Source organism: Erigeron canadensis, chromosome 8 (genome assembly GCF_010389155.1).
Source record: "Erigeron canadensis isolate Cc75 chromosome 8, C_canadensis_v1, whole genome shotgun sequence".
NCBI classification, from domain to species: Eukaryota; Viridiplantae; Streptophyta; class Magnoliopsida; order Asterales; family Asteraceae; genus Erigeron; species Erigeron canadensis.
Genome location: NC_057768.1, coordinates 45995210 through 46023157, shown reverse-complemented (window position 1 = coordinate 46023157; position 27948 = coordinate 45995210). Strand labels below are relative to the sequence as shown.

The following is a 27948-nucleotide window of genomic DNA, read 5'->3' as shown; positions in this document are numbered from 1 at the left end:
AGTAATTAATCACACAAACTTCATGTTGCGACTTTGATGACCCATTTAGACGATACATCCATTTAAAACACTAAATGGTCAATATGGACGATGCATAGGCCTACTAACATCTCCTTTGCATAGGTTCCATTAAATTAAAAGGATTCAGTCTTTATCTTTCTTGGCATATAATTTCTTATGGAGCAAATGACCTCAATCTAAATAATCACTTTGAAGAATCTCTGCACTATTCAATATATTTCGCATCATCATTGACCCGGATGGTCCAACCGGGCATGTCAATCAATCATATAATCTTGATAAATAAACCACTAGTTTATGACCATACGTGCCTCTATCGCACTTGACTTCATATTGAAGAATTAAACATATAATACGAGAGATATTAATATATCATTGCTTTAAAATTCTATTTCTCAAGTAAATTTATATGAGCATTTCAAAACTTTCGCATTATTCGCATTAAAATATAACATTTTCAAAACAAGAGCCATCTTTTTATGCTAGTGAATTTGCTATATTAGTAGAACACAACCAATTAATATATCTTATCAGCAAAATATACATATCACATGATAATTAAGGATCAAATTCAAGATCCTAATGTAACACCCCAACAAGACGGAATAATGAGATATCACAAGAAAAGCACAGTACGACATGGAATTTAAGTAGAGTCAAACTAAATGCATAAAAGGATTGGACAATCCATACAATTCATTCAATTACAAATATCGGATCAAGAAATAATGCATAAGAAGCACGCCCATCAAAGGTTCACAAAATAATAGTTCAAAAGATGGTAAATGATCCTAAGTATAACCCATAAACGGGAACTACGAATCATGGATCTGAGAAATAGTCCAAATGCATCCTAGCATGCAAACAATCAAGCAATCATCCAATACGTCTCTGGTTTACTTGTTCACCTGAAAAGTGTACTAAACATGTCAACATAAAGTTGGTGAGTTCGTAGGTTTAAATAATGAAAATCAAGTGTCAGGATAACAACCGTCAACGATATACGAGGATTAGAATACCTAATCACATCCAAGTAACCCTAAAAGGTTTCAACTTATCACAAATCAATACAAGTTAACGTTTACGTTCAATAATCGTTCATACGCGGGCTCAACAACCCGTTTACGCAGGTTAAACAACCCGAAATCCACGGTTATAATAATGCCGGGTGTGGATTCATCAATCCACCGTTCACGTTCACGTTTTACATAATATATATAATAAACATTTTCATACACTACTATATAACGCTCTTCATCACACATAAACGTCCAATAACACGTATCACAAGCAAACAATTAGGTAGCTAACATCTCGTTTCATATCATGATCAAGTAAAAGTAACGACAAATAAAGTAAAAGTAGAGGCTACAAAACTCACCTTTGCCTTGTATCGTCAAGTTAATACCGAATTATAAGTATTCGTCGAGTTACAAGTGCCCCGAAATCCTTCAACGATCACGACCTATCAATACTTACAACATGTGTATTAATATAAATGCGTATGCTCATTTCCACTTTCATATATATATATATATACACACACACTTACATATGCACTCACATATGTATATGTATATACGATGCATATATATATATATAAGTTTACTCAACAAGAAAGTGTTTAGGGTTTTCCCGACCATGGACCACGACTTATGCATCAATACAACATTCGACCCAAGCTCGTACCATATCTTCAAGCGTTTGAATCCTCCTTTCACTTTGAGCATCAGTTTGAGGGTGGAAATTGGGATGCACATTTACCGTTAGTCGAATTCTTCTATAATAATAGCTACTATGCTAGTATCCAAATAACTCCGTTTAAAGCATCGTATGGGAGAGATTGTAGGTCACCGATAACTTGGGCGGAAGTTGGTGAAAGCCAACTCATTGGGCCCAAGATTGTCATTGAAACGACCAAGGTAATCTCACAAATTATGGAGAAATTGAGAGTGGCCCGTGAGAGACAATTGAAGTATGCAAACGTGAGACGACACCCTCTCGAATTTGAAGTTGGTGAGTATGTGTGTTGAAAGTAACCCGGTGGAAAGGCGTGGTTCGGTTTATGAGACGTGGCAAGTTGGGTCCGAGATATATTGGCCCATTTAAGATCCTTGAACGAATTGGCCCGATGGCGTATCAATTGGAACTTCCACAAAATTTGAGTAAGTTCATAATGTTTTCCATATTTGTAATCTCCGGAAGGGTTTGGCCGATCCGACACTTCACGTTCCCCTTGAAGAAATTCGTGTCGATAAACGTTGAAGTTCGTGAAAGAACCGGTGGAAATCTTAGACCGGGAAACTAGGAAGCTTAAAAACACTCGTTATACACTCGTTAAAGTGCGATAGCGAGCTAGGCGTGGACCCGAATTTACTTGGGAACGTGAAGATTCTATGAAAACCAAATCATACAATTGTACATACAATTGTAAGTGGTTAACTTTTATGGTTAGTTTTTGTACTTTATTAATTAGTTCTTGCACCTAATCCGATACTTATTTTTTTAATGATAGATACGGATATATGTTGTATTGATGCATCTCATGAAAGTAACCTTAACGCTATAAACGTTACGGCATCTGACGTGCTATAGACCGTTGCCGCTGTATCGTGCGGGCACCACTTTAGTGTATGAAGATACCATCTTAGAAGTTTGACTTTTATTTTAAATACTTTAACTTTTAATTTAAAGGGTCAAGATTAACTTGTTTGTTAACTTAGATGGTCTAGATTACTTTGCTAACTTTAATTTTTTCTCTTAGCTATGGTGACCATAAATATATATAATATAACAAAATAAAATAAAATAAAATTTAAAAAAGAAAAGTAACTATAACATCATAAATAAATAAATAAAAAAAACTGAACTTTGAGAAAAAAAAATAAAGATGACAACTAAGCTAGTTTTATAAATTGCTGATGTCATAACAATTCTCTTTTATTTAATATAAAAATTTTAGCATCTTTCATGATATATATTTATATATAAATATAAATTCTTTTTCAACTTTTTTGTTTTGGTTTTCATAGATAACAATTTTTTTTAAACAAATTTATTGTTTACAATAAGTGTTACTATAACCATGAAGACTCATTAGCAAACTATCAATGTTTTCTTTTTATACCGTATCTATATATTTATACTATATTATAAAAAGAAAAGTCTCATGTTGATAGTTATATGAAAAAAATTATATAATTAACAATTAATGATTATATTACACTATCAGTCATATATTTTTTAAAATATATCTAATAACCCCTTTACATCAATTATCTACACCACTCAACGCAACCTCTATCACCAACAATCTTACGCCATTGTCACACCGTCGCCGCCACAAACACTGCCGAATTTCATGAGTACCGTGCTAGTCTTTATTTATGTAGATGTAAAACAATATATCCGTTTGTTTCTTTTATGGGTAAGTAAAGTCAATAAATCCATTTTTTTTCATGATGTTTATTCAAATGGTGCTCGAAATATCTATATATAGTTTTTTTGTTGTTATTGTTAGGTCAGACTTGATAATATAAAAAATGAATGATGATATTGATAATCATTCGTAAACTTTTTGTTTGGATGATTATAATTGAGATAAATATGTGTCAACGAAATTTATATAGATTGAGATTAGGGTTCTTCTATGAAACCATACATTGTTGAAATCCGAAAAGTTAAATTGAAAACAGTAATTTTTAGTGGTGTTCAAAATTGTATGTATAACTAAAGGAGTTTTTACTATTTGAAAAAAATTGTAAGTCTAAACGCAAGAAATGGTACTACTGAATACACTTATATGTCGATGGTGAGAATCTGTGCAATACGTTCACTAGACTCGACTGGAATCAGTACCAGTGAACAATATACGAGGAAACCGGAGGATTACTTATTACGGTGACCAACTGAATAAGTAAATAACAATGCAATAATAAATGCAAGTAAATTTAAACTAGTGAGACCAATTAAGTTGTAATTTTTCAACAGCGTACTTTATTTATTGTCTTTAATAAAATACAATGTTGTAGCGAAACCTAGATAAAATAAAGATATGCAAATATCCTAACAACCTAAAAATACAATTGATCTATACTTGGAAATTCTCTTGTTAATTAAAACACTTAAAGATGTGAAATGTTATTTTTTTTGCGATTGAAATAATATTGCAAAAGTTCACCAAGAATATGCAAAATCAAGTTATGCAAAGGTCAAATCTTGAATATGCAAATACCTCTATTTATATACAATGGTTGACATTGGGATTTGTCGTACGAATATGGTCGTGAGAAAACACTGAATCCTTTCATAAAATTATATTAAGTAATTTTTGTCCAAAACACTAACTATATTATACTAGAAAATCTATCAATATATATATAACAACTAGTGTTCGAGTCCGTCCAATGGACGGGTAGTCTCAAAATATATTAATCAAAGATAAAAAAAATGGAATTCAAATATATTAAATAGATATACCGAAATCAACTTGGAAATTTGCTAGCTGAATAGCTACTCCATCGGTCAAAATACTCCTAAAATTTTTCGTCCATTCACCATTGGCCGAGCCATGTATGAATATGCCCTGCAAATAGCAAAAAACTGGTAAGTTCTGTTAGTGTGTTTCTATGTATTTAATCCAATTTTAAAAAGTAAACCCCAAACAAATTAACCATAAGAATCGAATAAACATCTTTGCATACAAATCCTAGAAAAGTATTCAGGATAAAAAGGAACTCAACCAAGGACATTCCAGACGTCGATCAAATGATTTAATGGCTAATTCAAGAAAGATAGGGAAACAAATTGTTGATAAAAAAAATAGTAAAGCAAAAAACATTGCAAAGCCATCTCCTGTTGTGTTAAATCTTAAACATAACGTGGATCAAAGGGTTTTATCTAAAGGAATTATTTAAAAATGAGATCATGTTTTTCATAAGATCCGAAGTATATCTGTCATACACAAACTAAAATGATGAATTGTTTCATTATGCTAAATAATCATACTAAAACATTCAACACCATCTCAATATGTAACATTTTTCCCTGATAGAATAACAGTGACTAAAAAAATACACCATTAATGAGCTAGTTTCAAAACTGATTCAAAATAATCATAGTCGATATATTAAAATAAACATAATATTACTCATAGCGAAATTCAGCTTTTTATCTAAAAGCTTATAGAAAGATATAATCGTAAATCTTAAGTATACACCATTAATGAGCTACTTTCAAAACGATATCAAAATAATCAAAGTCAATATATTAAAGTAATCAGAAACCTACTCATAGCAAATTTAGACTTTATATCTAAAAGGTTATAGAAAGATATAATCGTAAATCCTAAGGTTAATATAGGTTACAAATACAAAATTTAATATATAATATTTAGATTAGTTAAGTCATATATCACAACTTAATACGAAAACTAAAGAAGAAACGTACAAAAATTAACTCCATATAAATATTGAATCCAGTTTACCCCCTTTTTTTCCAACTTTATGTAACATCCCAAGATTTTAAGGTAAAAGAAATTAACTCCTTTTTATAATTTTGGCATTAAATTAATTTCCTAGTATTTTATTTTGAATCTGGGGTTAATTTAGTTGGAACTTTAGCGGATAGCGGGTAAAATACCCACAAAAAGGTGGGATGGGTCGTGGCATCTCCTCAAAGTGCCAGCCATCCATATGACTTATGAGTCATATTCCAATTCTCTTCATCTCTACATCTTCATGCAATTTCATCTCTTCTCTTCAAAATCAAAAGCTTAATTCTTCCAATTCAAAAGAGAAAGCATTGTATTAAACATCACCATCTTATAATCTCCATTCAAGAATCAAAATGTAGGGTTGTGGGTTTTGGTGGTGGCCGAAAATTTGGAGAAAAGAGGAAGGGATTGTGAATTAAAAACCCTAAGTAATTGCCTTCCTTGTTGAGGTAAGGAATTTTCCCAAATTTAGCTTTATCTTTTCTTTTGAAATTAGGGTTCATGGATGAACCAAATTGGGGGCTTTTACTAGAAATGATTTATGGTTAATTTTTCCCAATTCCTTAGTTAACCTAGTTGTTATTGAGTTATATAATGTGTTTGATTATGAAATTGATAAGCTCTTGTGATAAATTGAAGTTATGAGAAAAGATGAATCTTTTTGCTAGTTATTGAGTTGTGAATGAAAATGGTAGGTTGAACTACCTAATGCTATAGTTAAAGGTAAAAGTAACTCAATGACAAATGGGTTGGGTTTTGGGTTTAGGAAAGGCTAGTGATTGAGAAGGGCTAGGTTGAACTAGTCAAGTTGTGAATGTAAGCTTATGCATTTTATGATATGATTATAGGTTGAAGCTTGCTTGTGCTTGTCTATTTAGCGTTATTGTTTTGTTGCGGATGAGGTGAGTATATTTGCATACCCTTATGTTTACGTTGGGTCAATTACCATGAGATGTGAATGTTCCAAGCATGGTAATTGATTTGGCATGAAGCCTATGTGGGGCATTGTTTATGAGGCCTAAGAAACTCCGGGGCCTAAGAATCCTGATAGTTGATGTGATATGAGGCCTAAGAATCCCGATAGATATGATTGTTATGATTGTTTAGCTTATATGGATCCATATATGTATTGTTTGTGTGCAAGGTGAATATGTAAATGTGACATGACGATGCCATAGGTTACATGTGAAAGTCCTTGTACTATGCCATCCTTCGTATTCGTAAATGTATGCAAGTATATTCACTAAGCCTTTGCTTATATTTTAGTTGTTTACACTCTTATAGGTAGTTCCGGAAGAAGGAACTAGTGTTGCTGATTCGAAGAAAATTGAATTAGAGCTTGAAGTAACCGTTGGAAGTTCTTGAAGGTATTTAGGTCATCCTTGGATGGATGACAATCTTTTGGTGTAGATACCTAGTTGTCCCTCTCCTTTGGCTCACGGTACATTTTGTTTTGGAATCATGTTTCGGTAACATTTCTGTAAATGCTCAAGTTGTAAAGTTTTTGGAAGTTGGTATTGTCGCATTAGGGCGATATCGTTGCCAAAACGGGTAAATGACCCGTTAGGGTTGATCTTGGATTTATGAATCAAACCATGTTGTAATTGTGTTTAAAATGTGTCTATGAAGTTGTTATAAATCTCTAGAAAGTGTCTTGCAGCTGTTGGTTCGAAATTTGATGGTTACAAGTTGTTCATGGTCGAAATGAGTTTTAGGGTTGCTGTCAGGTGGTCCACTGCGGCGCAGTGGGAGTGACTTTGCCCACTGCGGCGCAGTGGAATCCCACGGAAACAATTTTGGTTCTTCCCACTGCGGCGCAGTGGGGCATGTTCCAGTTCTGGCCGAGGATATCCACTGCGGCACAGTGGGGTGTAAAAAAAAAAAATTTTTTTTCTTATGTTTTCGGTTTATCGAGTCTGGTCCTTTCACTTTAGTTAAATAAAAAATTTACAGTTTCTTATATGCTAAAAGTGTAAACTATATAATTTGAAAAATACATACCAATTCATCAACAAAGACTATCTCGAACGTTTTGATTTTCTTCGAGTTGTTCCACTCCGAAACAGTCCATACATGCACAACACGGAGTCGTAAATGCTGGTTAACATGTGTTGGCTTAAGATCTTCAAGATGAACTAATGTGGTCATATTTTTTGTTGTTGAAGAAAAAGCCATAACAAACCTCAAACTAAATTAAAAGAAATAATAATAACAATAACATAAGAATTTAATGTTAAAAAATAATAATAATGATTAATTCTGTGCAAAGTATATAAAAAGAAAAAACTTTTTGTAGTTGATCGTAGCTTCTTTTTTTGTTGTCGTACGTGAGTTATATTATAGAATACTAATAAAACCGAAAAGTGTAAATTAATTATTTTTAAATTGGGTGAAATTGTAAATTGGTGATGGAATACCAAAAAATGTAAATTAATTATTTTTAAGTGTAAATTGGTGATGGAAAACCAAAAAGTATAATTAATTGTTTTAAATTGGGTTAAAGTGTAAATTGGTAATGGAAAAGCAAAAAGTGTAAGTTAATTATTTTTAAATTGGGTTAAAGTATAAATTGGTGATGAGAAACAAAAAGTGTAAATTAATTGTTTTAGATTGGGCTTAAAGTGTAACTTGGTGATGGAAAACCAAAAAGTGTAAATTAATTTAGATTAATACTAAAAAGTTAGAGGATTGTTAAGGATGGAGGATTAGGCTCTATGAGAAAGATTAGAGGTGCCAAGTATACCCTTAACCTCCTTTTTTTAATTATATTATAGAAATGCTTTTGGTTCTGGTCATGGCACATAATGTCAAGAATTAATATTTTCCCGAGGTGTAGTTTTTATCTGACATAGGTACGTTATTGGTTATTTGGTTCTCTATTCTTTTCGTTGTAGACCAAGAGTTTTGTAGCATGCTTCATGGTCTACCTAATAAAATATGCTATTCTCATTTTCATAATGGTTAAGATCTCTTTAATTTGAGTCTAAGTTAGAGAAAAAAAATTAAAGGAATCCCTTCCCTATAAAATACATGTACTCCTTCGCATGTTTGCTTTTGTTTTAGTAAAATTTCTATTGCCGTGTATTCCGCTACACACAACCCATGAGTTTGTTCGTATAATGAAGCAACAACCAATACCGCCTCGGTTAACGACCACTATATAAGTATCGCCGCAACACGCTCGTATCATACTAATATTTGTACACTATTGTCATCCCGACATCTCGCCCGTTGTAAATTGTTTCCGCTATAACGCGCGAGTTCTAGGCTAGTACTATACTAAAAGGATTATTATATTTGAAGTTTTGTCCAATGTACAAACTTAAATGGGAGAAATCTGTAATCAAAGCATTGTAAGCGAAAGTTTCTATACGCCAAAAAAGCGTAGCAAGCATTGAAAATTGAGTATTTTCTTGAAATAAAGATGCTGCACATCGACTTGAAACTCCTTGTTTAGGAGTTTTGGCCATGTGAAGGTGTAAGCCAGAAATCCCTTTATGAGCTAAGTATCATATAATTAAGGATAATGATAAATCAACCTAATTTGTATGTCTACAAATCAACCTAATCGTAGGATGAAGACATTTGGAAAAATTCAGGGGCCAAAATTAAGAAAAAGAATGAGTGGAATCCACATGTCAAATTCTTAAGGTTTTAGGTTGATTTTTAGGCATATGACTTAGGTTGATTAATCATTTTCCATTAATTAATAACGTAATCAAGATCAATAACGTACACAATATGCTGTCATGATGTAGGATGCTGTTATGGGAGACCATTAATACAGGTTGCACCTGGAGGTGGAGCTACCGCCTAGCAAATAGTTGTCGACTTCAGTTGGCAAAGGCATTCCACTTACTGGAACTATCTTTAATTTCTTCAAGTTAGCAAATGGAGAAGGTTGATTTGAGATTAGATCCTTGGATAAAGACAGAAGCTGCAGAAACATTTGATAAGTTAGAGAGAGTTATAAATATATACTCATATAGAGATAACAATTATCTTTCTTCTGAAGTGCTAATTCTTCTCCAATATGCACAAACTAAGGAAAACTTCATGAGATGAACAATACAAGCATTAAGACGATACCAACATACATACCTGAATGATGTTCATGGTAAGCGCAAGATATTTGACATTGTGGAAGTGTTGAAACAGACCAATGATTTTAGGGGAATCCATTTTATCCAGATTTTAAATAGAGAGACGGACCGTTTCCAAAGAAGGAAAACCGTCTGCAGAAAAGTGTCGAGGAGAATAACCTTTAAAGAATAAACTAGCAAGGTGAGGCGTGGAAAGGAAATACGTCCCCGTGCATTCTACAATTGTTAAATTCTTTAGTTGAGGTGCAACCACTTTGACAACCTTTGAACCCCAATCTCCATTTTGAAGTGTGAGATTAGATAGGCGAGGAGGACTTATACTGAAACCATCTGCTGATCCCCTTATATTGAAGTGATTTAAGGTGAGATTTTTCAGATTTGTGCTCTCTGAGAAAAGACTCACACACTTTTCAGAACTTGTATCATACAAAGTCATACATTCAAGATACAATGTTGTCAAAGCTGAAAACTCCCAAGTTGACTCGACAGTAAGGGGGTGAGTATAACTCGCTCCACTTAATGTACGATGTTTTAGACACGGTGAACTTAAAACGGAAAAAGGGACTCCAGTACACCCCTTTGAATAACATGTAATGTTCACTGTTTTGACATTGTGGGAGAATGCGTAGCTTATAACTCTTTCAACAAACGTCGCGCTAACCTTTACATGAAGAATAAGCTTGAGGGAAGGCACTTGTTTTTGATTATCACGACGAGACAAAACACGGTTAACAAAGCCAATGGACTTGTATAACGTCCTACTGGAATATTCTTCACTTGAGGAATCGAGATAGGGGGGCATTAAGCTACTCGAATCTTCAATTGAGAAATTGAGATAGGGCATTGAAGTCCAGATAAACCTCCATCTAGATGACAAAACACTGATTTTGATTACTTGTTTTATATCAAAAAGTTTTAAAATTTTATGGATAATATCGTCGGGCAAGCTGCTTAGTCTATCAGCATCTTCTACACTCTTTGTTTTTTTATCACATCCAGAATCCATTCTCTTCTAATGACTCTACCTAGCTTGGTACCAAGAGCTGTAAAAAGTATAACAAAAAAATATGCTCTTGCATAACTAAAAGAAAAGAAGATTAAACGATTAATAAACTGTCACAAAGATATATGAAGGACATGTATATACCTTATATTCTTCTAAACTATGCTTCAAGCTAATACTCCGTAATACGCATACGAGATTGCAGAGCGTACGTTGTTAGCTATAAAATTCGATCGGTAGGCTTGTGGCAAAAATTGTGAATTATATAGCCTAAAAAGGGCGCGCAATCACTTATAATGAGATCATATTTAATGAACCTTTTAAGTTGGGCCAAGATATTATTTCATTCTTTATTAGTTTTGTAACCTCCTGTGTGCTTATATCTTTAAACTAGCCCAAGACCCGCGCATTGCAGCGGCTCTGGTTTATTGTGCGCGAGATGTCGTAACGTTAAATTACTATCGTGTCTATATATCATATGACATGATAGATGATTCGGTGACCAGAACTACATAAAACACTAAGCCATTTTTGCCTTTGACTTTTAGAAGTCAAACCTGCACATTAAACACTAAGCCATTTCTGCGTTTGACTTTCAGAAGTCAAACCTGCATAAGAAGACCAAAACCTGCACAGTATCATTTACTTTTTTTGGAAGGACAACTATCTCATTTACTTCTTTCCACAATGTCACAAACCTTTGACTCCTAAATTTCAGCACCAAATTGTATATAACTCTTACCCCAAAACCATCTAGCAAGCTTCTTAAAGTACTGCAGCCACAATACTTGTACAAAGGCAGACTTAATAACATTACTACCAATTGCAAAGGCAAAAATATAGTCCTAATAATCCGAAAAAACCAAGAAACCAACCAAGCAAATGAAATCCAAAATCAATTATGAACTAAATGAAGAAGATACTTCACCAAATAATAATGTAGTTGGAATACAACCAAGAGATGAAAATTCAGCTTCAGGATCCATGTAATGGTTACAAATGTTTATATAACCTAAAATTCAGCTGATCATAGTATACAAGGCAAAAGGAATGGGTACAAATGTTCAAAAAGATATAAATTTCAACTCATCATATATGGTTCATTCGTCACGTAACACTTCCCGGTAGACAACATTTGAGGTGAACACTCCAGGTTGTTTAAAGTTTTTTGGCAAGAATGAGTAACACCTTGGTATTTTGTTATAAAAACCCTCTTTATAATGCTACATAAAGTTGTCCATGTGAAAACACAGATTCTGGTAGATTAAATCCAGAAGTAGGCACTAAAGCTTGATAAACCTCTGAATAGTAATACTTGCAGGATTATAGTTTTGTTAACAAAAGTACGAAAGTGATAAGCGAAATGAGGCAAACAGATGGACCTTAAACTTGAGAACCAAATATCATCAAATGAACAATGTATATCATCCTAACCTACTTAAACGTTGATGAGCTTGGGTTGGATGGTTCAATTCTGTCTATAAAAGGTAGCGACCACCTAATAAACGACTTTTATCTCATAATCATACAACCATTCCTCTAATATCATTATATATCTTTCTATGCTAAATAATGTTAAAAGTTACATTACTTTCATCGGTGAATATGTAAATATAAAATACCAAAACTTCGTATAAATATGATACGTTGACAAAGACATTACACTAAAGCATTTAAAAATTATGGGATAAATTAGAGATTTGAGCTAGTACATATTAAAATAGAAAATCAACTAAAAATCCAAACATTTGGCTTGAGAATTGTACCTTGGTGGTCTCACTGGCAGAAAAGAGAGCATTTTGCATTGTCTGCAAATTATAAAATAACACATTTAGTTCAATATAATGCAATAAGTGAACTATAATAATTATGAAAATCAAGTTACATATACCTCTGTGTTAAATTGGGAATTAGTCGACCAGATTAATGTTGCCCAGGTCGATTTGATTTCGGTCATTAATGCTGGGGGAAAAAAACCAATTAAACGCTATCATGAGAACATACATCATTTGAACCAGATTCATCGTGGCCATCCATCCATTCTTTAAAACATCCATGATCAACAATGCTAATAAACAAACATAAAATTATCATTATCCCCAAATCGATGTATAAAAGTATGTATATATATACATAGGGTGTATAACATAACTAACAGTAGGATGTAAAAAAAATCATACTTTTTGATGGCGGGTGTAATTAATAGATCGTTGCTGGTGGCGATGTCTTTCCCGCACGAATCGATCTGCTGGTGGCGGTGTATATATGGATTGATCACGAATCTGTTGGTGGCGTCACGAATCGAGCTGCTGGTAGTGGTGTATATATGGATTGATCACGAATCGATGAATGGTTTTATTTGTTGTGTCTGTATTTCTGATAGATCGAGAAGGATCGAGATAGAGAGGCGTGGATCGAAATAGAGGGGTTTTTTCGATTGATCAAGAATCAATATAGAGAAAGATCGAGACAGAGATAGGGTTTATTTGTTGTGTGTGTGTGTTTTTTGATAGAGAAAGATCGACCTAGAGAGGGTTTTTTCCCAGTAAGTTCAGGTTCTTACTCCCTCCCTTAAAGCCAATTTTCTTTATAAGGGGTATATATAATAAAATCGGTATAAGGTTTTTATTGGAAAATAATGGTTGTGTGTATCTACTTGCAATCTAAAATTTAGGTAGGTGAATAAGCTACCTGATATATAAATATAAACTCTTGTTCGATATTTTAGTTTAAAAAATTCAATGAAAAGATATTTGTACCTTTTTTATCATCATAATTCATATCCAATAGGTAACTGTACTAAAATACAACTTTGAAGTGAATTAGGAAAGTTATCTTTTTTTAATATGATGATTAATTCTTTTTTCTTTATAGAGAAATGCTAAATGAAGCCTTTAGGATTTTACTTAACGTATATAAAAAAGTTGTATGTTTTTCATATAAAATGTCCACTCCTGATTTTTATGATAATTTTACAACTATTTTATGCACCTTAACAAATGTCCTTAGGGATTCGTTTAACAAAACCATACTTTATATGACAAAATAGTTTACATAAAAGATAACCTCTAACAATTAACAACATTTAAATGGATACATCTATAAGGGAGGACGGAGTGGTTTAGGCATGGAACCGGTACCGGTGTGAACACCACCCCGACCTACCGGTACCGGTAGGGAGGGGAGCACTTTGAGCACCACGGTGCCGGTTCCTGTGCCGCTCGATTTGACCGTTAGAAAAAAAAAAAAAAAGGTGGCCCACTCCAACGTTTCTCTCTCTCTCTTTCTTCTTTCTTTCTCTTTTCTTCTTCTTTCATTTTTTTTTTTCTTCTTTCTGTTCTGCGCACGCCATTTCCTTTCTTTTTCTTAATTTTTTTTTCTCAATCTAAATCATCAATTTAAACCATCAAAAATGAATTGGGGGAAGAAACAAAAAGAACCTAATTTCTCAAATCTTCCGAAAAAACGCAGAAACCCACCACCGCCAAACAATCGCGATGTTATGCCACCTCCTCCTTCGCAAAGAAACACGGCCGAAAATGTGTATACGCCACAACCCGTTGATGATTTCTTGAGTGGAATGGATCCATTGTTTTTCGAATCCGTACAACAAATTAATACCGGGTTTATGAATTTCGCAAATGACAATCAAGCCGGGTTTTTGGGTTTCGCGGGTGGTTCATCATCACGCTTCGCGAGTCAAAATCAACAGGTTCAAGAAGAAGAACAAGAAGGAGAAGAAGAATAAGAAGAAGAAGAGGTCGAGGAGGAAGAAGAGGAAGCAATACCCGAGACCCAAGTCTCGGTTAAAGGTAAAAGAGAGTGTCGAAATTGGGGGAAGGATGAAGAGGCGTGTTTGGCAAAAGCTTGGTTAAACGTTTCCGAGGATCCATACGTCGGAAACGCAATCCTCGGAAACGCCCAAACGGCGGGTTCGTTTTGGAAGAAGGTGAAGTTTCAGATGGACTCACACTTGAACCGTGAGTCGGGACGTACTCCTGAAATGTGTCGGTCGAAATGGAAGGATTTGAAGCATAAGGTGTCGGGTTTTTGTGGTATTTACAATGTGAAGAAAAGTAAGATGTCGAGTGGCCAAAGTGACGAGGATGTGTTTAAGGTGGCCGTGGCATTGTATATGCGGAAATACAATAACAAGTCCGGGTTTCCGCATGTAGAGGCGTGGCAGGTTTTGAGGGGAGGACCGAAATGGTCGGAGGTTCTTACTTTGGAGGGGATTTGTGAGGAGTCGGGTAGCAAAAGGGCAAGAACGGAAGGGTCTGTCCATGTACGTTCATCAGGGGAGCCATCGGTCCATATTGACTTGAATGAGGACCACTTGGACCAAGAAGAGGAAGGAGGGAACGACATGGATGATGCACCAGTACATCAGGCTAGACCCGTGCCACCCCGCCGTAAAGCTAAGGGTAAGCAGACTACTCCTTCCGCCTCTACTACATCTGAGGAGTTCTTGAAGATGGTCGCGGAGTTGAAATGCGACAATGAGGATAAAAAACGAGCTCGGGAGGAGAAGATGCAGATGCAGAAGGCGATGATGGATAGCTATATGGCGGCGGAGGAGGCTAGGAGGAAACGGGAGGAGGAGATGACACGGATGGTCCAGAGTCAGCAGCGACAGAATGATATGGACTTCGTGATCAGGCCACACGATCACCTCAGCGGGCCGATGTTGGAGATGGTTTTGGCGCAGAAACGCGCCCTTTGTGAGCAGTACGGATGGCCGACGCCTTAGTTGTATTTGGGTTTTTAAGTTGTATTAGTTTTAGTTTATTAAATAAAATGTTTTAGTTTTAAAAATAAATAGAAATGAAATTAAATAGAAAAGAGGAGAGGTGGTGAAGTGCTCCTAGGTTTCGGAGAGGGGAGGGGAGGAGAAGAAAAATCAGGGAGAGGAGGGGAGGAGCGGGGAAGCTCTCCTCCCACCCTAATACTTTATAGCGCAAACACCCTATTTTTTTTTCAAGACTTTCTGTCTTTAAAATGTCAAAAATGCCCTTGGACTTTTATATACTACCTAATAATTTCCTTGCCAAAAAAAGCAGACAGCCAACACGAAATACCCGCCCCTTTCTTCCCGTCGCCAGCGATCCTCGAGCCCTCCACCACTACCAGTCCACCACCATCACCATCACCATCACCGTCCATGACCACCATCCATCACTTCCACGCTCTCTATCTACGCTGCGAGTAATCACCACCAACATCGCGCCATCAAAACCACCACCAACATCGGCACCATCACCAACACCAATGACGTAGATTTCACAACCCCCATCTGCTCTGATCTTCTACGCCTCCCTGCTCAGATCTACTTTTATCCCTTTTGTGTTTGTATCATTTACTTGAAATGATAATTAATATTAGATGTAATTAACTTTATGTTTTAATTTTTTTGATCAATATGTTTTACAGATTTGAGGTTTTGTTCAATCGCCCTTTTTTTTCTCAACATCATGAACATCACGTGTGTCGCTCTCACTGTCTCCTCTCAACCACCATTGGAGTCGCAACCACCATCAAGAAGTATTTATAAAGGTCAAAACCAATCGTTTTTTGTTTTTATATTGTTATTATTCAAATATTAAAAACCTTATATTTATTAATTGAATGTATTGTTAATTTTATTGTTAGAGTTGAATCTTAGTGAATGATATATGAGATTGCTTCTAAGTTTATAGTCTTTCCTGGGTACTACAAAAGGTATATGTTTTTTGCACTCTAAATGTTTGACAAAATGTGACAATCTTTGATCCACACTTTGCACATGGTCAGGTTTGAGAAAGATGTGGAGAAGGCAGAGGCAATGTGGGAATGACATCATGATATGGGTATAACATAATCTCGATGGATTCTTTCTCAAGGTTAATTAAATTTTCTAACAAATTTATCTTAAATTCACAAATTTTCTATTTTTATATCTATATGTTGTTTAGTTTTAAGTAATTTGAAGTATTTTGCATTTGTGTTGGAATGAAGAGGTTAAGGTCTTCCCTAAAGTGAATTTTACTAAATTGAATAACGCTTTTATGGGTGAGTTTGTGAAAACTTTCTGTAATCTCTAATTTTCCACAAGTGGAACATTGTATCATGATCAATTTTATTATTTGTAGAGAGTAAAACAAGTTGTGTGTTTAGATTCAGATGTATATGCCTATGCCTTTGGGGTGGTGCTATTGGAAGTATTATGTGGTAAATGTCCCTTGGATGGTGAACCAACCTATTTTGTGGTGCATTAAAACCATTCTTATTATATACATCGTTATACATTTTATTGCTTGCCAACATCGTTATACATCTTATTATATACATCGTTAAAACCATTCTTTTTTTTTTTTCGTTACAAGAACTCGAAATGTTGACAGATGCTTGAGTTGCAGAGGATATGGGATATAAACATTTTTGCAAAAAGCTTCGCAGACTAACCCTAATGACCTTGCCAGCGACCTTGCCAGCTGCAAGTGTTAGCTAGCAGTTCCGTGGATATACACAAATGAATCTTTATGTTGGCCAACTTGGATGAGGTAAAACCGAGACCTCTATGCTTAGGTTTACATGTCAGCGACGATTAACGTGCTATATATTGCTTAAGGTTACATGTACTCGACCTTTGCTATATAACCTGCTATCCCTAGAACCTCCAAGTAAGAGCATGTCTTTTAATCAATGATGCCACTTCGAAAGTTTACCTTCAAGTATCATTTGCATGCTAAATAAGACTGGATTTTCCCTTGGTAATTAAATAAGCTTCATTTGAAAGAGGTTGGTTACATGTAGTCTGATTTACCCATATAGGCTTCTACTGCTAGAACTCATATTGCTATATGTGTGTGCCCAGAGCCCACTTAATGTTATATGTTGGCTTTTTTGGGGTGATATCAGCTGTTAAGCATGATATGTGGGTTAAATGTTCAAGTCTGAGTTGTAAGTTTCTGTTTCATTGTTTCATAGTTGAATGCTTGAAGGCTTTCATTGTAGCAATATTGTGTGTGCTCATTGGTTTTGTGGGTTATTGGCATTTAGTACGTTTTGACTATGATTCTATATGCAATTGTGACGGTTGTATTATCGGTTTCAAACTAACAGTTGATCTACAAACTCATTGGAGATATGATAAGGTCTACACTCTTAAATCTAATAGGCAGCGCTATCACAAATTTACAATTCCTAAAATGCTTACTGATGGTGATGTTGAGAATGAAAGGTGCTCACCCAAATTTTCCTTTTTTGAGGCAAGTCATGATGTAGATTTTGATTAAAGGCATCCACTTCTTTCTACCTGAACCAGAAATGGTACATACGGTGATACGGGTGTTTAGATACGGGTTTTTAATACTATAGTTATCACACATTTCCCAATACCTTTAACCCTTTTGATTTTATACCTATACTAATTGTAATATAGCTTAACTTAAGTCTTATGGGCCTTGAAAGTGACGTTGAAAATGAGTTTAATGGACCTTGAAAGTCGAACTTTATTTTTGTATACGGTTAGTTTATTGCAGAGAAAGATTGAACCTTTTAAGCCTTCTACAAGTGTGTCAACAGAATTAAAGGAAGAACGAAGAAAGCATGTTCTTTAGGAGAAACCTGGACTTTTTCTTTAATAAGGAGGACATAAAATGTATAGAGAAATCACAGTTTATCTTTTTCTTTGGGGATTTTTTCTCTCTATAAAAACTTGATGTACATAATATCATTTTCATAGTATGATGTAGCTTTCGTGTAAAAAGTTACATCTATTAAGGTTGAAATAGAATACAAGTCCTTCACAATATTTCAAGGAAATTTTTGAGCCAAAACGATCAGGTGGATAAAATGTTAGGGGGGTGGGAATGGTTTCCCCACCCCCAAAGTTTCCCAAATATCCACATCACCATCTTCCAATAAAAACTTTTCACCTCAAACTTTCCCAATTCACCCCAAATCATCCCAAAATGGTGGCGCCACTCACCCCAATCCCAATTTCCACATCATCTTTTTTATTTCCATTTATTTTTACTTAACAAAATCACAAATTATATTAAAATTAAAAAACATACCCTTTTATTATATTAAAACAAAGAAACATTACATAATACTTAAAAAATAAACATTACATAATACTTAAAACAATAAACATTAAATAAATACTTAAAAAAAAAGAAACATTACATAATACTAAAAAAAAACTAATCATCGAGATACGCCAAATCTTGAGCCCATACGTGCTCCGTAAGATCATATCGAAGGCGATGGTGAACTTCTTCGTCAATCAACTCCGCATACACACTTTCATCGAACACCGGTTGCACTGGCGGGTCCATTATATGGACCGGTGAGATTGCCCTCCCGTCCCTCTTAATGATCATGTTGTGTAAGATAATACATGTATGAACATACTTTCCAATTTTGTCTTTCGTTAGAGGTCGAAGAGGTCGTTGAAGAATTTTCCATTTACCTTTGAGGACACCAAAAGCTTGCTCGACATCTTTTCTGGCCGCCTCTTGCAATTTCTTGAATCTTTTTTCCTTAGGGTCGGTTGGATACGGGTATGCTTTAACAAGTGTTGACCACTTGTTGTAGATCCCATCACTAAGATAGTAGCCACGTTTATAATCTCGGCCATTCACGTGGAATGAAGAATCCGGAGCCGTTCCGTTACGCGTTGTGACATACAAATCGGATTGGTTCAACACGTTGATGTCGTTGTTCGACCCCGGGACACCGAAAAAAGCATGTCAAATCCACAAATCTTGTGACGCGGTGATTTCAAGCATAATAGTTGGACCGTTGTGGTCACCCCTCGCGTATTGCCCTCTCAAACGTCTAGGACATGCCGACCACTCGACATGTGTGCAATCGATGCTACCAAGCATCCCAGGCATATGATGACGAAGCTCGTGGGCCTCGAAGATGCGTGCAACGTCGTGTGACGTCGGCCTGTGTAGGTACTCTCGGCTATACAACCGAATGATGGCGTCACAAAAATAATCAAGGGTCTCTCGTGCGGTTCTGGCTGCCATGCACAAATACTCGTCATACTCGTCTGGTGCATTAGCCGTCGCGAGTTGCCTAACGACGGATGTGCATTTTTGTATCGCCGTAAAACTTTTTCTTCCTCTTGCATCGTAACGTTCTTGGAAATACGGGAAGTTTGCTTCAATGTCGCGCACGATATCTAAAAACATGGTCTTGTCCATTCGAAACTTCTTTCGAAAGTAATCGTCTTCGTATTTTGGTTGTTGAACGAACCAATCGTTCAAAAGAGTATCAAGACCAATTTCCCGACGCCGGTCCGTATACCGTCGAGTTTTAGGAGCACTAGAAGTTGCCGTACCTTCAAGAAAGTGTAACGCGTTAACAAAGAATTCCATAGAGCTATCGTTTGACTCGTCGGGAGAGTCGCTCGAATTATCCAAAATACCGGAAGCCATATTTTTTGATGTTGGGTGTAAGCAATTAGTGATGAAAAGGTTGGGGTGTTTGAATTTTATAAAAATGTAGTGAAAATGAGAGTAGTTGTGTGTTGTTTAAAGAAGAAAAGAGTGTATATATATAGAGAAAGAGGTAAAAGAAAGAAAGAAAGAAAAAAAAAATGCAACGGCTACTTCCTCCGCTCCCCTCGCCACGTGTCCAGCCACCAGTGGCTCCTTTCCTGTGTGCGGGCCCCACTCTCCTTTCTCTCTCCTCGGTGAACCTTCCCCGTTTTCTTCTTTTTGTTCCCCACCCCGACCCCCTGGCGGCGGTGTTCCCAGGCGGGGCCGGGGTTCACCGATCACCACACCACATCCACTCCCACCCCCCTTATAAGCTTTGTTTGTTGCTTTTTCCTTTAAATTTTTCCTTAGCTAAATCACAAAATAAACTACATTTGTTGAATTGATATTTACCGCTGCAACGCGCGGGTATCCATCTAGTGTAAATCAATGCCTACTGGTGTTTGAAACTTGAAAGTGATGTACATTTAAGATCCATGTGAGATTTAATTAATTTAGAACGATAATATATCTTGTTTAATTTAAAAAGAGTCGTCTTCACTTTATCCATGTTTATGTCTTCGTTTGACTATTGGATGGAGTTTAAAATAAAAAATAAAAAATTTATCCATATGTTAATTATATTGTTAGTACATTAGATTTAAAAATAATTAGAACCTAAAGCCAACTATAAAGACAATGCCATATTTCATCACTAAATACTATATTTATGTGCGTTCAATGTGGCGACAATAGTGTCCGCAAAAATGACGATGACGGTGGTGGGGGCAGTGAGGGCAACGTTGGTGGTACTGGTGGGTGAATATAGAAACCATTGATGTTAAAAGTGGTAGTACAGTTATTTTAAGGGTGTGATACATTGTAACTATTTCATTGAGGTATTATAAGTATATTAGGTTTAAATGTTTAAATTGATGAACAAAGAATAAGAGTATTTTTAATTTTTCAATGGCCGGAAGTTTAATAAAAAATAATCATTTGTATTATTAGAACGAAAGTAAGTACCCGCGCATTGCAGGGGTGAGATGGTGAGGGTGATAAGTCATAAAGTGTGATAGGTCATAAAATATGATAGCCAAATGCCTTAACCGTACGAGTTCCGTCCTCGTATTTAAAACTTCGTAGAAAGTATATCGAATGAAATCTCTAATGAAAGATCATGAAATTTTAAGAACACCCATATAATTTTTATATGTTATCGATGTACGGTTTTTGAGATAAAAGATTTTGAATGAATTGGGAGAATAAATGATTTATGCAGGAGAAAAAAAAAAATAATTGGTTGAAATTTAAGGAGAGCGAAAGACATTATATTTATTTTATGTAAATATAGAATAGATAAGGGACATTTTATAAAAGTAAATGTTGAAACTTAAAATTTAGACAGAAAAATTTGCTTTATAATATAATATAAATATAGATATAAATAGATATTGATAGATATAGATACGAAAAGAGTTAAACACTTAAACAAGCTCACTCTTGGTACGTTATACAAACATACATTGTGCAAAACTTTCACATTATCAGTTTTGTTGACCGGTACATTGATATGAATACATTGTGATCGATATGAGTTTAACTAAATCAAATATATGCGCCAACTTATAAAGTAAAGTAAAGAAAGAAAGAACTGCTCATTGACGTCTTTTGTTGTTTTGAGTCCTTATACTTTCACGGTGTATGAGAGAGGTTATGATGTAAGCAGACCATACCCTTATCAAGATAGACAGTGCTTCCAGGTTCTTGTAAAATGGTAGAATAGGACCTTTGATCTTTTGCATAAGATGAGAATTAAACTTTTGATCTCAGTATTCAAAGGTCCAAATAATGTATAAAAATATTATATAAAGTCCATTACAAGATGTAAAACAAAAAATATATATATACTAATACAGTGAACACCACACTCGCTATCCATCAACAAAACTTCGTAAGTATGGTAGCATTTCAATAGATATATATAGAACAAAATATGTGAGCAGCTACAGGAAATTATTTAGCCTGCAACTTGGTAAGAGTGATATCCTAATCATTCTTTAATACATACAAACGAAGAGGTTGGTTATTACGTATCACATGGTAAGAATGATGCTATAATATTTTCATAACATACATTAATTTTCAATCAAAAAATTATAGTTTGTTTTATTTTAAAAATTGTTACGAGATGGTATGGATGTGGTAAACAAAACCAACCAAACATTTTACTTTGGTGAGTCAGAACGTGATTTCTTATTTGGAAATAAAAGAATGAAAATAAACAAGCGTAATTTTATAAAGGGCTGAAAGAAACATCTCCATTTATATAAACATCGAAGTAACCCTCTTTTTTCATAAGGGGGAAGGGAGTTATGTGGTTTAAATTTTTAACCCTCCTAAATCTCATCAATCACATATCTTCAACTTATTTTCCTCTTTCAACCCTTCCAACCAACCCTTTCAATCATTTTTCATGGCATTCATGACTTTCTCAATCTTTCCAAATTTTAATTTTTTTATTTAATTTAATCAAATTTATTTTTAACAAAATAATATACTTAAATAAATAAAATAAAAAAAGGTTCATAGTAAAAGGCCACGTACAAAAGGCAACAGCAACTCAAAATAATTTTGGTGGCTTTGTGGTTTTCTTTGAGGCCACGTACGCAGAAAAGGTAACGGACAAAAGAGCCACATATATTTTACTTGAAAAGATGAAATTTATTTAAGGGTGGTTGTTTCATTATGTTAGGGTTTTTTTTTTCGGACAGAAAAAGGAAACACACAGCAGCAGCAGCCGCCGCCCAAGAACCTCCACTTTCATCTTTTTATTTTTTTACATCACACGCTCCAAAGCTCCAACGTTAATATTCTCCTCCAACTCGCGGCTGGTTAAAAGCCCGCCCAACTGCAAACCGCTGGCAACCCGTGGTGATGGCGGCGGTGTTCCCCAACGGGTTCCCCAGCCACCCATCCAACCCGTCCACCACTCCTCTCCCCCAAGAAACATTTCGACACAGCCGCCGCCGCCGCTGCTATACAACGCCCTAAAGTTACCATCCAACATGTTTGTTCATAGTTCCTGTTCTTTTCTATATTCACTTTTTATTCAGTTATAATATAACGTTGATGTTGTCGTTAAGGGGTTGCAATGATGAAAACTTCAAAATGAGTATTATTTTGAGAGTTTTAAAAAGCTCTGTGAAACGTCGGCTTTTATGTCGATCTGAGCGGTTACCTGAGCAACCCCCTTTTTTTTTCTTCTTTTAAATTTTTAATATACATAGATGGAACCAAAAAGAAACATGAATAAATATTTGACTTTTGTTGCTGTAATGAATTTTTGAAAAATGAGTATTCTTATTCACAGTTTCATTTATATTTATTTATTAAATAAAAAAATCTCTGCATAACGTCTACGTTTAATGTCGATCTGATCGGTTACCTTTAGCAAACGGATTCATAATTTTTTTATCTGTTTGGAAATTTAATAAACATCCAGATGTTTCAGTAAAGCTTATGGTAATGATTTTATATTGTGGACATACCGAAACATTTTGATTTACTGGTGAAACAAACTTCCTCTTAGTCGATTCTTTATATTTATGTATTTTGAAAGAATAAGATTCGATAGAGAATTTTAGAGGATTGTTTCAACTAGTACTGCTTGCAATATAATGCGAGTTGGTTATTACGTATCACATGGTAAGAATGATGCTATAATATTTTCATAACATACATTAATTTTCAATCAAGAAATTATAGTTTGTTTTATTTTAAAAATTGTTATAATAAAAATTGTTACGAGATGGTATGGATGTTGGTAAACAAAACCAACCAAACATTTTAGTTTGGTGAGTCAGAACGTGATTTCTTATTTGGAAACAAAAGAGTGAAAATAAACAAGCGTAATTTTATAAGGGGCTGAAAGAAACATCTCCATTTATATAAACATCGAAGTAACCCTCTTTTTCCATAAGAAACATTTCGACACAGCAGCCGCCGCCGCTATACAACGCCCTAAAGTTACCTTCCAACATCTTTGTTCATAGTTACTGTTCTTTTCTATATTCACTTTTTATTCAGTTATAATATAACGTTGATGTTGTGGGTTGCAATGATGAAAACTCCAAAATGAGTATTATTTTGAGAGTTTTAAAAAGCTCTGTGAAACGTCGGCTTTTATGTCGATCTGAGCGGTTACCTGAGCAACCCTCCTTTTTTTTTCTTCTTTTAAATTTTTAATATACATAGATGGAACCAAAAAGAAACATGAATAAATATTTGACTTTTGTTGCTGTAATGAATTTTTGAAAAATGAGTATTCTTATTCACAGTTTCATTTATATTTATTTATTAAATAAAAAATCTCTGCATAACGTCTACGTTTAATGTCGATCTGATCGGTTACCTTAGCAAACGGATTCATAATTTTTTTAGCTGTTTGGAAATTTAATAAACATCCAGATGTTTCAGTAAAGCTTATGGTAATGATTTTATATTGTGGACATACCGAAACATTTTGATTTACTGGTGAAACAAACTTCCTCTTAGTCGATTCTTTATATTTATGTATTTTGAAAGAATAAGATTCGATAGAGAAGTTTAGAGGATTGTTTCAACTAGTACTGCTTGCAATATAATGCGAGTTTATATCATAGGAAAAAGGCAATTATGTGGATTTATTACTTTTTACTCCAGGAATGTGTTACTCGTATTATTATCTCTTGAAAAGAAGTTCTTGTAAAAATTACCTTGACATCCATGCTCTAAAAATGTCAAGATCCGAGATGGCCCCATTATTATTTCAAGTGAAGCCAAAAAAAAAAGTTATATCCATGATGGTAGCTTATGAGTTGCTATTATCAATGGTAGATTAGCTTCGGAAATTTTATAATAGTGATTTGGTAGACTAGGAAATGAAAGGAAATGAAATTCAAAAATAGAATTAATGAAATTAGTTAGGGTTTTGCCCCAAACTTTTTTTTAAATTGATTAGTTAGTTGTACACTTACCATAAAGTTTAGGGTAAGCTTTTAGTATGAAAATGAGTTTTTCTTATGGGAAATAAGAAAAGATTTCATATAATTTTTGTATAAGTTGAGTTCGTGAGTTTTTTTAATGATGGAAAGGAAATGAATTGGTATAATTTGAAAGGATTATTTAGTTGTTTTTGTTTTAAAAGCCTTCTTCTCATTTTTTGGATGATTTGGAAATATTATATCTCTTCTCATCTTATCATTTCAATTCTTTTCTTTTAAAAAGGGCTACTCAAAGATTAAATACTTTTTTATTTTTTTTTTACTTCTCATTTTGTAAAGAGGTAAAATTGACATAAAGATACTTGAAGCTCTTTCTTCCTTTTTTCTATTCTCTTTTCTAAATCAAATATTTCTCCCTCACTATCAACCTAGCTCTTCCAACCTAGGCTCTTTCTCATCTTTTTCTCACAAGTTTCTTTTTTATGTTATTGCTTTTCTCTTGTCTTCACTCAGCAACCCAAGGATGAGGAGGGGAAGTAAGACGCTTGGAAGAGTTGGTTGTCAACCCAAAAGTGTGGAAAAGAGCAATGAAGAGTTTTAAAAAAGAGTGGGTTGGCACCGGTTTGATCAGTTATCGGCATACAAACGAAACTAAAATAAGTCAAAGTAAAATAATATAAGTTCAATAACTGATAATCAAAAACGGTACTAGAAAAAAATTATAGAGGGGGCAAAATTTAACAATTCCACAAAAATAAATCTAGAAGGGGATAAAATGTAAAAAACCTATAAAAAAGTTTTAAAAATACGTGAAAATTTTAAAATATATAACAAAATCTAAATTTTAGAAGGGAGTATTTGCCCCCCATGTAGGTACGACGAATCAATAAACAGGTTTCTGTGAAAGACGATAGATCAAACTTACGTTTTAAGCACCAGGTTGAATCATAGATAGACCATTTACTTTCCTATCATTCACAATTTCACATATTTTGAATGTAGGACCGGGAAACTACTTAGAAAAAAAAAAACCTATTACTAAACTTAAAATCTTAAAAGGCGTTTAAAATTTGGAAAAATTATTTTGATGGTCAATTTTTAGGTTGTATCTCTAATTTTGAACACCTACAAAAAAAAAATTATTTATTTGGTCATAATTTCCTTACTACCTAACATCCTTAGTAAGAAATAATATTAGTCCCAAAATATAACAAGTGTATTTAAATAAGCTCCAGATTATTATTATACTAGTTTTTATCAAAATATTTTCATAACTTTATTCTTTATATCAAAGTTTTTTTAAAGAAACTATATCCTTGAAAACTATATTAATTAGGTAAAAACTATCACAGTCTTTGGTCCATCAAATCTACAACAACGAATCTAATTGAAAATCCTTTACCACAAATAAAAGCTGTGGATGTTAATGAAGTAAATCACCACTATAGAGTAGAATAAATGTCCCTTTTTATCATTTTTAGGAACTAACACGGGATGATCCATCAAAGTTGCAACATGTGATGGGTAATAATTTTGGGATTTTTACGGTTTAAAAGATACAAAATGGTGTGTGTTCTTTAGCCCTTATGTGAGATTAAGTATGGATTTTTGGCAAGACCTACTCTGCATGAATTGGGACATACCTCATTATCATCCAAAACTTTTATTTGTATTACAGAGGATTTCAATTTAAATTCGCCATTGTTGAAGATTTGATGGATCACAACACTGCGATAGATTTTACCTAAAAAGTAAAGTTTTTAAGCGTATAGTTTCTTTAAAAAAAAACTTTGGTAAAAAGAGTTAAGTTATGAAGATATTTTGAATAAAAACAAGTAAAATATGTGGAGCCAATTAAATACACTTGTTACATTTGGTTGGCTAATATCATTTATAACCAAAGATGTTAGGTAGTAAGGAAATTATGACCAAATAGGTATAAAAAATTGTAGGTGTCAAAAATTGGACATAAAACCTCAAAAATTGACCATCTAAATAATTTTCTCATTAAACTTTTTTGTTTTTCTAAAACCAAAACGCGGTTAAATTATAGTTTTTATGTTGATGGTTAGCTTCCATTCTCATACTTCCATTATGTTTTTTTTTCTTTCTGAATTGTATATTATTTTACTCTTACTTCTAAATCACATAAAATTCTGAGATGCAACTCGGGTTTTTCTGAAAACCCCCTAATCGGACTTTAAATTATGTTCACACATGGAAGAATAAAAATCTATGGGCAAAGTTATTTTAAAGATGCAAAACTGTTTCCATTAACTTAATTAGTATTTTGGTGATATATACATTGATTTTAATTCGGCTTTATGATAATCTTTTTTATTGGTTATCATTTTTACAAAGCCACACTATAATTTGAGGTGTCTTCATGTTTCCTATTTTCATAAGTAAGAAAAACCAATATGCTTTGAGAAGCATATAACTTAGATGCTTTCAAATGCAAATGTGGGATCACATATTTATATTTAAAATAGTTAGAGGTCAGTAAATGTAATTTAATTTTTAAATTTTGCTTTGGAAGCACCTAGTTATATGCTATTAGGAACATATATGTAATCCCATTTATAAATAGCTTTAGCTCCAATCTTTCTTTCACCTTAATTTAATTTCATTTTAGTTTTTATTATAAAGACTCGAGGTGGTATATGGAGTAAGGTTCATGTAAAGTCATTCACATATGAACAAATATAATACAAAGTTAACTAGATCTGTTCATTTCTGAACGAATTTGTTCACATATATACCATTCACATATGAATATATCAATTATCAAGTTATAACTTAAAGGTTTTTATGTTCATCCAAATCAAAATGTTTTCACATGAACCTTTATAGGGGTATGTGAGGAATA

General features: G+C 34.0%; 2 protein-coding genes, 1 long non-coding RNA gene and 2 other non-coding genes across 11 annotated transcripts; 3 read left to right on the top strand and 2 right to left on the bottom strand.

Annotated features, from left to right (window-relative positions):
• Positions 1-702: 702 nt before the first annotated feature.
• LOC122580095 lies at positions 703-13249 on the bottom strand. 6 transcript variants are annotated; one of them, XR_006320736.1, is made up of 6 exons: positions 12802-13249; positions 12626-12689; positions 12388-12429; positions 10766-10891; positions 9617-10661; positions 8880-9452 (listed from the first exon to the last, which is right to left on the bottom strand). XR_006320736.1 is itself a non-coding variant. In XM_043752370.1 (4 exons), the coding sequence occupies exons 2-4, from the start codon at positions 12656-12658 to the stop codon at positions 9294-9296; spliced, it is 234 nt and encodes a 77-aa protein (XP_043608305.1). In that variant the 5' UTR covers positions 12659-12689; positions 12802-13228; the 3' UTR covers positions 8880-9293. The 6 variants fall into 6 exon arrangements, 2 of the variants coding, with proteins under 2 accessions (XP_043608305.1, XP_043608304.1); XR_006320734.1 differs by having other exon boundaries at positions 12513-12689; positions 12802-13245; XR_006320735.1 differs by lacking the exon at positions 10766-10891 and having other exon boundaries at positions 12513-12689; positions 12802-13243.
• Positions 13250-16255: 3006 nt separating this feature from the next.
• Positions 16256-17613, top strand: LOC122580096. Of its 2 annotated transcripts, none has more exons than XR_006320738.1 (3): positions 16256-16339; positions 16412-16500; positions 17002-17613. It is a non-coding gene; the product is annotated as an uncharacterized LOC122580096 (long non-coding RNA). The 2 variants fall into 2 exon arrangements; XR_006320739.1 differs by having other exon boundaries at positions 16984-17613.
• Positions 17614-19356: 1743 nt separating this feature from the next.
• Positions 19357-20052, bottom strand: LOC122610981. Its single transcript, XM_043783933.1, has one exon. It carries the CDS (start codon positions 20050-20052, stop codon positions 19357-19359), a length of 696 nt encoding a protein of 231 aa, XP_043639868.1.
• A 3191-nt stretch (positions 20053-23243) lies between these two features.
• Positions 23244-23343, top strand: LOC122580734. Its single transcript, XR_006320875.1, has one exon. It is a non-coding gene; the product is annotated as a small nucleolar RNA snoR128 (small nucleolar RNA).
• An 866-nt stretch (positions 23344-24209) lies between these two features.
• LOC122580735 lies at positions 24210-24309 on the top strand. The gene has a single exon (XR_006320876.1). It is a non-coding gene; the product is annotated as a small nucleolar RNA snoR128 (small nucleolar RNA).
• The last annotated feature ends 3639 nt before the right edge of the window (positions 24310-27948 follow it).

Bases quoted from the DNA above. Each gene is read 5' to 3' on its own strand.
- LOC122580095 (XM_043752369.1), bottom strand. From the start codon at position 12,578: ATGACCGAAATCAAATCGACCTGGGCAACATTAATCTGGTCGACTAAT. The intron at 12,430-12,512 runs GTATATGTAACT...TATAATTTGCAG, and splicing joins ATTCCCAATTTAACACAGAG to ACAATGCAAAATGCTCTCTT. The intron at 9,453-12,387 runs GTACAATTCTCA...ATGTTTCTGCAG, and splicing joins CTGCCAGTGAGACCACCAAG to CTTCTGTCTTTATCCAAGGA.
- LOC122610981 (XM_043783933.1), bottom strand. From the start codon at position 20,052: ATGGCTTCCGGTATTTTGGATAATTCGAGCGACTCTCCCGACGAGTCA.